Source organism: Hakea prostrata, chromosome 5, assembly GCF_041222555.1.
Source record: "Hakea prostrata isolate BN-2017 chromosome 5, UWA_Hpros_2, whole genome shotgun sequence".
Taxonomy (NCBI): Eukaryota; Viridiplantae; Streptophyta; class Magnoliopsida; order Proteales; family Proteaceae; genus Hakea; species Hakea prostrata.
Genome location: NC_142604.1, coordinates 55013157 through 55023235, shown reverse-complemented (window position 1 = coordinate 55023235; position 10079 = coordinate 55013157). Strand labels below are relative to the sequence as shown.

At 37.8% G+C, this 10079-nt stretch overlaps 1 protein-coding gene and 1 pseudogene across 3 annotated transcripts; one reads left to right on the top strand and one right to left on the bottom strand.

The window, feature by feature from the left end:
* Positions 1 to 469: 469 nt before the first annotated feature.
* On the bottom strand, positions 470 to 1339 carry LOC149016630 (2-methyl-6-phytyl-1,4-hydroquinone methyltransferase, chloroplastic pseudogene; annotated as a pseudogene).
* Positions 1340 to 4094: 2755 nt separating this feature from the next.
* Positions 4095 to 6086, top strand: LOC149016629 (UPF0481 protein At3g47200-like). Of its 3 annotated transcripts, none has more exons than XM_089155910.1 (3): positions 4095 to 4321; positions 4421 to 5523; positions 5613 to 6086. In XM_089155910.1, the coding sequence occupies exons 1-3, from the start codon at positions 4303 to 4305 to the stop codon at positions 5874 to 5876; spliced, it is 1386 nt and encodes a 461-aa protein (XP_089012036.1). In that variant the 5' UTR covers positions 4095 to 4302; the 3' UTR covers positions 5877 to 6086. The 3 variants fall into 3 exon arrangements, with proteins under 3 accessions (XP_089012036.1, XP_089012037.1, XP_089012038.1); XM_089155911.1 differs by having other exon boundaries at positions 4424 to 5523; positions 5613 to 6085; XM_089155912.1 differs by having other exon boundaries at positions 4421 to 5865.
* Positions 6087 to 10079: the final 3993 nt, after the last annotated feature.

The window sequence follows — 10079 nt, the reverse complement described above, 5'->3', positions numbered from 1 at the left end:
CCGAGCCTATCTTAACCCGTCCAGGATTTTTGGCTCTGACTCTGACCTTAATCCTAGTCCTAATTTTGTCCTTGATACTTGATCTCAATGAATTAAGAAAAACTCCAGAAAAATTCAACGGTACTGAGTTTTTGCCGCTCCAGATGGCCGCAGAAGACTAAAACTTGTTAACCCCCCCCAAAAAAAATAAAAAAAATAGCCCTAATTGTTGTTTTCATGCGTGCTCGGATTGGTTTTCGAAGATGAGAATTATTCTTGTTTTATTATCATGTCTCGGTGAAAAGCAAAAAGCAAAGCACGAATAAAGCTTACACTTGAGTAGTCATGCATGGTACAAGCCAGGCAATAATACATGAAGAACCCTACGATAAACATTACTCCGCGAAGCCACTGGAAGTCCAGGTTCGAGCTTCTTGGCAGTTTAATCATAATAACTAGCCAGCTAGCCAAAACAAACAAGGAAAGACGACTACTCGTATATTATAGCACTCTTGTCAATCTCAAATAGAAGTTCCTTTGGCAACGATCTATCTTTGATCCACATGTAGTGACTTATTTGAACATCGTATATTGATGCCAAGGTACCGATGATAGCACATATAAGGAAAACCAAAAAGTTGGTCGGCTTCTTCAAGTCCTCCACCTTCGGTCGGAGTTGCAGAGGAGAATTACCTGGGGTTGGCTTCACACCTGTAACACATCCAATGATTAACCCATGTCGACGAACCCCTCTGGACCACTTTGGACCATTCTCTTGAGTTGAAAATCTTCGAAAGCAGCTTTCTTGAACCACTCGATGTACTCTTCCTCCTTCGGGAAGAGCATCCAGAGATTTACAATGAAGCATGTCAACCAATAGATTGAAAATACAGGACCAATCATGCATGCCTTGCCACCAGGTTTCAACACGGTACCCGATATGCTTCAGTGCCACGTTGTGGGTCAGGCCATAGTATTCAATGCTACCTGTAGAAACATATCTGTCAGCATGATCAGTTGGGAAAGGAAGATCTTCAGCATCACCTTCAATGATGGTGCAATGTCTCAACTCTTCTTTCTGCTTTGCCTTAGCAAGCTGGTGAGCAGAAAGAATGGTTACGTTCTTGGCATCTACATGCTTAACAACTTCAGAAGTAGTGAACCCAGTTCCACCACCAACATCTACCACTACCAGGTTTCTGTCATTGAGGTCCAACTGCTGTAGGGCTTCTTCCCTCTTATCTTCAGTATAGTGAGAAGGGTTTCCAATGGAGTCATAGAAAATAGAGATAACATGATAGAACCAACGAGCCTCTTTTTTGTGTTGAAGAAACCTTCCAAATTTCTATTCTGAAGCCATGAGATGATGGAGTAAAGGAAAGAAACCTTACAACAATGGAATGAGGCTACTTTTGAAGGGGATGAGAATACTTTGAAGCTCACACAACCACTTACATATATACTACTAAGAGATTCTTCGAGGAGATAAGTTCTCAAGATCTGAAATTTTTTCTAACATTTTTTTCTGGGCCACCTAGCTAGTGCCGTAAAACTATGGTAGCTTAGTATATATTAAAGAAACAACAGGCCTTTGGAAAACCGTTGTTGAACAGTCTTGAGTACAAAATAAATAAATTATAAAATACAACCAACTAGGGATAGAAAAACCGTTAATTGAGGTTTACTACTTGTTGATGATGATCAATTGTTGCATATGCTCAATGAAAGCCAGTGCATTGATATCATCAAAAATAGAATTTTCTCTCTTAGTCCGGGCGAAGTCAGATTCAACATTAGGGTCCAATAATAAGAGTTCAGGTCACCTCCCTGTCAAAGAGTATTGAAGTTTTTTAATCACACATATCATGTGGGACCCACTGAAGGTCCTATCTTTAAATAAAAAATATAAATATATTATTTATAATGACATTTTTACCCTTATAAAAGGATTTGGCTTGCAGTGACTACAAATCTTTATGTAGTCATCATATACTCTCTTGATGGATTACCTTCAACTCTGCTGCTGATGTTCCGATTCTCCGTGATAGTGTTATTGCAAATCACCTAGGTGACGACAACAAGGTCGCTTCTCTCTTTAACGATTTCGATTGTGAAATTTTCACTAATAAGTTCATTTATGGTGAGCTTTACGATGATGTCAGTAAGTATTACAGGTTCTTTTGGAATCATTGGAAAGCAAGTTTGCTGAGGGATTTTTGCAACAGCCCATGGACGATCACTCCAGTGGTTGCAGTAGTTATATGACTTCTTCTTTCTTTTTGGAGTGTCGTGTTTGCTGCCTTCCTTGTTTTTAATATTACTTTCCATCCAAATGTTCTTTAGTTGAAAGCATGGAAAAACATTTTGGCAAAATTCGCCGGAAATATGATGAATTTTGTCTAGTTCGGTGAGGAGCGAAACAAAAACTGAGACAAAAAATGAAATATGCAAAAGTTGGTGATTTTTTGGCGGACTAGCAAAATACATGCCATTTTCGCCGAGATCCCTTGGCCTTTTGTTGAAACCATCAACGCAATCCACCCCTTCGTCTTCATCTGTTATCATTACCAACTTCGACCTTGATTTCTCCTCCCATATCAGTATATCACCATTCACCACCTTTGGCCTTCTCTGACATCCATGCATCAGATGAGTGGATGACCTTCTTGGACTAAGCAACCACATGAAAAGGGGTGGATTATCAAACTTCTCTCAATCTCAGGCTCTCAACTCTGAATTATTGCTAGAATTATTGGCGATTTTCCAGGAGATTTGGCTAAATTGCTGGTTTCAACACACATTGAACCGGCGATATTTGCCGGAATGTCCCACCTTGGATGAAAGTCTTGCTTGGCCTTTTCAAGTTGGGCTCAACTTCAGTGCTACACAATTAACGTGCAACACTGAGCTGCCTACGATCGAATTCAAAGTGGTGGCATGGTTAAGATTCGATCTCAACCACCCTTTTTTTTTGTTCAACCGGTGTAGTTAAAAAATAAAGAAAAACAAAAAAAACCCAAAGAATCACAAATTCCCCCGGGAAACTCCATTATTTGGATTTCAAATGGGTACATACCATTATCTGGGTTTCAAATGGAACTTTGTACCATCAGTGTTTAGCTTATACCCCCCCCCCCCCCCCCATTTTGTGGCATTAGGGCATATATAGTTCCCATTTTGTGGCAGAAACTAGTATACCTCTCTCTAGTCAAGCTTACCTCTTCACCCTAACATACAAATTCAGATTTCTTACAACATAAGTTCCTCCTAGCACATAACTCTCATCACTTTATAGCCCTTCAACTGCTGCTCCCATAGTATATCTCATAGTTACATTCTATTGATTTAGCTTTCCCCTCAAATCAACAATAATGAACAATGTGAAGCACTCTAACCATACTTTTGCGAGTGTTTTTGTTTGATTCTCTATATCCCTCCACCGTGTCGTTCCTTACTTTCAATACTATATATTATTGAACTTGTGCCCCCACTTTCTTCTATAATGTCACGACACATCACATGAAAGGAAGAAACGACTTTTTATTAATTTTTGCATTTGAGTAACACCCAAATTACTTTCTGAAATAGACTGCAAAATTCCTTAGATCTTACAATGAAGTGGGTGGATTTTATGGGAGAGTTCATTAATCTCCATGCTTTATTCTCCACACAAGGCATCATAGGCAATCCTCATTTACCTCCCTTAGCCTAATACCCAGTCCAACACCCTTTTGAACCGACATGCATCTGCCCAATTTATTTTCAGTTTTTTAACCACATCCATTTTACCTGGCCAGATAATTAACTTTCTCATGCAGCCATTGATTCACTTAATGCAAATAATTTCTCAACGAATGTTTCCTTTCAAACAAAAAGAACATACACCAAATTGTTATTAGAAAGACTGAGATACTGACTAAGTACTAAACAATGAATTTGTCTATTACAAACAATACTAAAAGATAGCAACAAAATTACGAAGGTACTACCATGTTCACGGGCTAAAAGCACACCCTATGTGACTTTGGATTTTACTGTTCCTTAAAAGTATCTGCGACAGAGCCAAAAGGATTTGGCTTCCAATAATTCGTCCAATTGTCGCATGTGGAGTTCGGTTCTGCGCCAATAATTCTTCTCTTTAGTGCCGAGCATGGCCACAAATTATGCTGCCTGAGGATTTTAATCGTTGAATCCATATGATGAATGATTTAAGAAGTTTTCCAAACCTTTGATTCTTTGCGGCTAGACCTACTGAAGCGTTTCTTTATAAACATCTTCAATTTGTTCTCGTGAGTGGCGCCGGTGGAACAGTCTTCGTTAAATATGCAACAACAAGAAAGAGGTACGTACAAGAAGTCTCATCTTCTCAATTAAAATGATCTTTTCAGTTATCTTCGTGTTTGCCTGTGCTTCTGATTTTCTTTTCCTTACCGTCTGATAGCAGAGCGACCAAAAATGCATAAAAGGAAGGCGAGTCGTTGTTGTATAGATATTGCTAAGGAGTGTCAGTCGTCGTCTGCTCCGATTTCTTGTATTTATATCGTGGACAAAAGAATTCGTGACCAGAAACCAGATGCGTACACGCCTGATACCGTCTCTATCGGCCCTTATCACCGTGACAGGAAGAAGGAAAACCGGCAAATGCAAGCCATGGAAGCCCTTAAATCACGATACGTGGAGGCATTGGTTGATCGAACAGGAATCAGTCGAGAGGGATACAAGGAAGCAATAAGGGCGATAAAACCTGATCCCTGTGAGTATTACTTTGACAGATTCGACTTACCTGACGAAGAAGAATTCCTACAAGTGATGCTCGTTGATGGCTTGTTCATCATTGAGTTATTTCGCAAGTATGCAAAAGCAAAAGCAATCCGTGATGCAAAACAAAGTGCTGTTCATGAGGTGGACGCAGACGAAGAAAGTGGTGTTGAGGTGGACGCAGACGATCCCATATTCTATTCGAGTTTCAAGCGAGGAAGGGTTATTCGTGACTTGATATTGCTTGAAAACCAAATACCCATGTCAGTTCTTCAAGCCTTATTTGATTTGAGTGGAAATCCTAAACCATCACTCGCAGAATTAGCTCTCGATTTCTTTTACGCAATGATACCCGTTGCCAAGGGCAAGTACGCTTCTGCAAAGGAAAAAAAACACAAGCATTTACTGGATCTGCTAAGCTTCGCCCTTGAGGGTTCGGTTCCATCATTCATGGACCGATCGTCAATTTCAATACCCAAATCTCTACCATCCACGACAGAGCTTCGGCATTCAGGTGTTAATTTCAAGAGGTGCTGCTCCACAAATGTTAGCTTGATGGATCTAAAGTTCAAAAATGGAGTATTTGAAATCCCTCAAATACATGTTTGTGACTGCGCAGATCCCATTTTCCGTAACCTTATTGCTTACGAGCAACATCGTTATGAAGGGAGTCACTGTATGACTTCATATACTCTCTTGATGGCTTACCTTATCAACTCTGCTGCTGATGTTGCGATTCTCCGTGATAATGATATTATCGTGAATCACCTGGGTGACGACAACAAGGTCGCTTCTCTCTTTAACGATCTCGACTGTATTTTCACTAATAAGTTCATTTATGCCGAGCTCTGCGATGATGTCCATAAGTATTACAGGTGCTTTTGGAATCATTGGAAAGCAAGTTTGCAGAGGGATTTTTGCAACAGCCCATGGACGATCATTCCAGTGGTTGCAGCAGTTATATTACTTATTCTTACTCTCTGGAGTGCCATATTTGCCACCTTTCCTGTCTTCAAAGTTACTTTCTAAGAATTAACTTTGATATTCATCGATCTTCACAAGCTAGCTATCACAGTAAGTTAAGGACTCTATGTTATTGTATGACCACACTACTACTTGTATTAGTAACATTTCATTAATTTTGAAAGTTGTCAGGGTCTATTGGACCTTTGTGTGGATGAAACCTTTTTTCTTTGGTCATTGACCAAAGTGCACAAACATTCCCTATCAATATAGCTGTCACAGAGAGAAAAGATAAGATTAGTTTTGGGGCAAGATTAGTAGTTGATTTACTAAGTGGCCGATGCGTCATCCTATCATTCTATTTCTTTTCTGAGGACATTCTCCTTGGAATACTCTATCAGATTAGTTTACAATATTTTATGAGGCTTCGTTATTCAAAGATAGGGAAAGAATTAAGAATGCTTCATTTTCCTGTTCTGCAAATACAATTTTAATGGCAGCGAATATCGAGCAACCTCTTGTTTTTATAATTCTTTATTAGGATCATCTGCCTTTGAATTGATAAGCAAGCGTTCCCAACTCACTTTCTTGCAACACGTTTCATCTGTGATTTGCAAACCATGGGAACCTTCGTTGAATTGAAAAGCCCCTGCTGTCGATCGAGTGACACATTTCCTCCCAAATACTCTTTAGTTGAAAGTATTGCTTGCCCTTTCCAAGTCTGTCAATATCATTGTTGTCTCTGCTTCAGAATTTGTGCACACCCCCTGGAAACACACTAAAGTGATCGACAAACCTTGAAGTAGAGTCACAAATTCCTCAACCCCCACCCCTCCGGGTAACTCCATTATCAGGGTTTCAAATGGAACTATGTACCATCAGCAGTTAGCTATTGTGGCAGAAACTAGTATACCTCTCTCTAGTCAAGGTTGCCTCTTCACCTTACATGCAAATTCAGATTTCTTACAACATAACTTTCTCTTAGCACATAACTCTCATCACTTTACAGCCCTAAACTGTTGCTCGCGTAGTGTATCTCATAGCTACATTCTATTGATTCTAACTTTTCCTCAAATCGACAATAATGAACAATGTGAAGCGCTTTAACCACACTTTTTCAAGTACGTGTTGTTTGATTCTCTATGTCCCTCCACGGAGTTCCTTACTTCGATACTATATATTATTGAACTTGTGCCCCCACTTCCTTTTATAATGTCATCGACACATCACATCACATGAAAGGAAGAAATGATTTTTTTTTTTTTTTTTTTTTTTTTTGTTGAGGTCTTAAAAGGAAGAAATGATAGATATTCTCCTCCTCAATGTTTTTACAAGGGTTTGGATTGTTCATTATATGTAAAATTGGAGCAACGATAACCTGCTGAAGGGGCAACTCAGTCAAAGGCAAAAACACTAATACCTGATGTGACTGTCTGTGCAAACTCCTCGTGGACTCTCCAGATCTTGTGTGTCTAGGTATAAGAACCAGGTGTAACAATGATGGTTGAGGAAGAAACCTCCATGAGAGAGAGAGAGAGACAGATTTTTTCATTTTTATTTTAAGGAAGTGAATAGTGTTGGAGAAAATACATGACTATTTTCGTGGTTCAAATAATAAATTTGAATTAAGTTAAAAAATAGAGGGTAACTTGAGAACTAAAGAATATCAAGAGAAAAGGAAAAGTGACTTGAATTTTCGAAAAAAATATATGTAAAAATTTGAGCAGGGGAGTTTTATATAATTTTCTTCAATCACGGAGAAAAGAGTTGATTAGTTGGAATGTACAACAAGACCCAAGTAGACTTATCAGGTTTGAACTTTGAACACACCCTTTTTATTTTCATCGAACAGAATGGAGAAAGAGATTATATGGAATATAGAACAAGACCCAAGTAGAAGCCTGTCACGTTTGAGCACCCTTTTTTATTTTCTTCAATAATAGAGAAAAACGAGTTAATTTGTTGGAATACAGCAGAAGATATCAATGATAAGGAAGAGAGTTGATTAGACGTTGCGATCGTACAATGTTATTTGTTCTTTTGTGCACCGTCATCTACTGTAGGTCTTGGACAGCAATAATGAGTACGGTCCGATAGATTGCGAATCTTTATCTCTCAGGCTTGCCCTAAAGTGTCCTTGTCATCTTCAGGATTTTGTCATTAGTATTCAGTTAACATTATGCCTATTGTCAGTGAACTTCATAAAGTTGCAAACTTGCAATGTATTATTGATACGCACTTTTGTTGTGGTAATAAATATTTTTTGAGGAAACTGCACAGCATCAGCAATATTTGGGGTAAAATTCTTGAACATATTCACTATATCTCTTAAATTAAATGACACCTACACTCAAAATTATAAGTTACCTACAGTTATATTTTCTGTTAAATGAACGTGAAAAATGACCAAAATACCATTACTTATATTTAAAGCATTTATAATAATCTACCCAACCCTTAGGTCACTCATCTTATACCTCTACTTCTCTCTCTTTCTCTACCTACCATATAAAAGCTCTGATAAAACTTTACATGGGATTTCTTTCGGGGGACTCGTTAAGATATTGGCATTCAATCTTGTTGGAAAGTAAAGTTGATCGGAACAGCTAGCAGCGATTCAGTTGGGTTTGCAACTTCAACTTGATTGTACGTACAAAATCACAGATGCATCGTGGTTAAGAAATTCACCAAAGTGGCTTGGCGTAATCCAAAGCAATTTGCTATACTGCCCCCACCTTATTTGGCATTTGGGTCTTGATTTTTTTTCTAATTTAGTCCATTTTTGAACATTTTTTTCTGTTTGTGAATAATCCTGCCCTTAGTCTCACCAACATAAATTTTATTTCTCCTAACTCCTCTTAGCTTCTCTGATAATTTATGAAAGATTGATCACACTGTTGAATGATAAAAGATAAGCATTGGGTTGGTCTATGACTAATATCAAAGGTGTAAGCCCTTCCGTTATACAACATCATATTCATCTTATGAAGGATGCCAAACATTTTAGAAAAACCTCAATGTATAATGAGTATTTTCTTTGACATTGTGAAGGTTTTTCTTGAAGTTTTTAGGGATGACTTTTCTATTCATGGTTTTTCTTATTTGGAGTGTCTTCCCCATCATACATTGATATTGAAGATAAGGCTAAAGCTTCTCATGATAAGCACATTTTGACTGAAAGGTATACCCCTCATTTGTCTTACTTGTCTATTTCAATTGCTATGATGTGTGAAATGAGAGTGATTTTGGTACCCATCGTGAACACATAAAAACCCTGTTAAGAGGAAGGTAACTTGTATGTATGTTGAGATGAGAATTTCTTTAGAAAAATAAGAGGCCCTTAACTTGAGGCGTTGGACCATCTATGGATTTTGTGGTCCTTGTTTCTTTGGCTAGGAGTTGAGACCAATTTTTTTTGTATGGCATGACAAAAGTTCAAAAAGAAGTGAAAAAAAAAAAAAAAAAAAAAAAGGAGTAGAAAGTAAAAGTTGAATTCTTTGGAACTAGACAGGGCACTCCGACTCAGGAATCGAGGTGACTTGATCGAAACTCTTAGGAATGAAATTATTGAAAAGAACTCTCGTATCACTGTCTATGTGGGCATATGCAAAGCAAAGCTACAAAGTAACTTGGGTTTCTGGTGTTTGCTCCACCATGTCATTCAAGCCAACCGTAGTGGAGTAAAGTAGAGTTCACTATTCAAAAGAAAGAAAGAAAGAAAAAAAAAAAAAAAAAAAAAAAGGAGATAAATAAATGCAAGTGTCATCAATGCCCTGGTAGCAATGTTTGGTCAAAAATACTTCAAAACCTTAGTCCTTGGTACTCTTATTCTATTAGTGGATTTTCTTAAAGGAGAGGTGTACTTGAAATATATAAGGTGAGTCTTTGATTTAGATATATGTTTAGTCTCAAGAATCAATATGGGGTAATAAAGTTCAAGTGTGGGGAATCTTAAATCAATGGTGAGGAAAATTGTCATAGCTATTGACCTTGTATGAATACTTACCAATTGTTAGAGTTGAAATTTGCAATGTTTTATTTTGAGTTGAATTGGAATTTTGGATTATATTCTCTGCAAACATCCATGAGATAAAACTCGTCCTCTAGGGGTATTCTAGCAATTTAAAGGCTTGTTGGACATGCTAAGTGTAATCGTGATTCCTACGAAAATGAGTTAGGATTTTATTTTGTTGCATTAGTTTCTTACCTTCATTTGTATTTTTCTTTTATTCTTGCTTGAGGACAAGCTTAGTCTTAAGGCATAAGGCATGCAATTTACACACTTTGAGTGGAGCTACCTTGGGTTTTATGTTGTTTTTGAAGATTTTATGAATTTTTAGGACTTGAGCAAATATCTGGAGTTTTGGGTATAAAATATG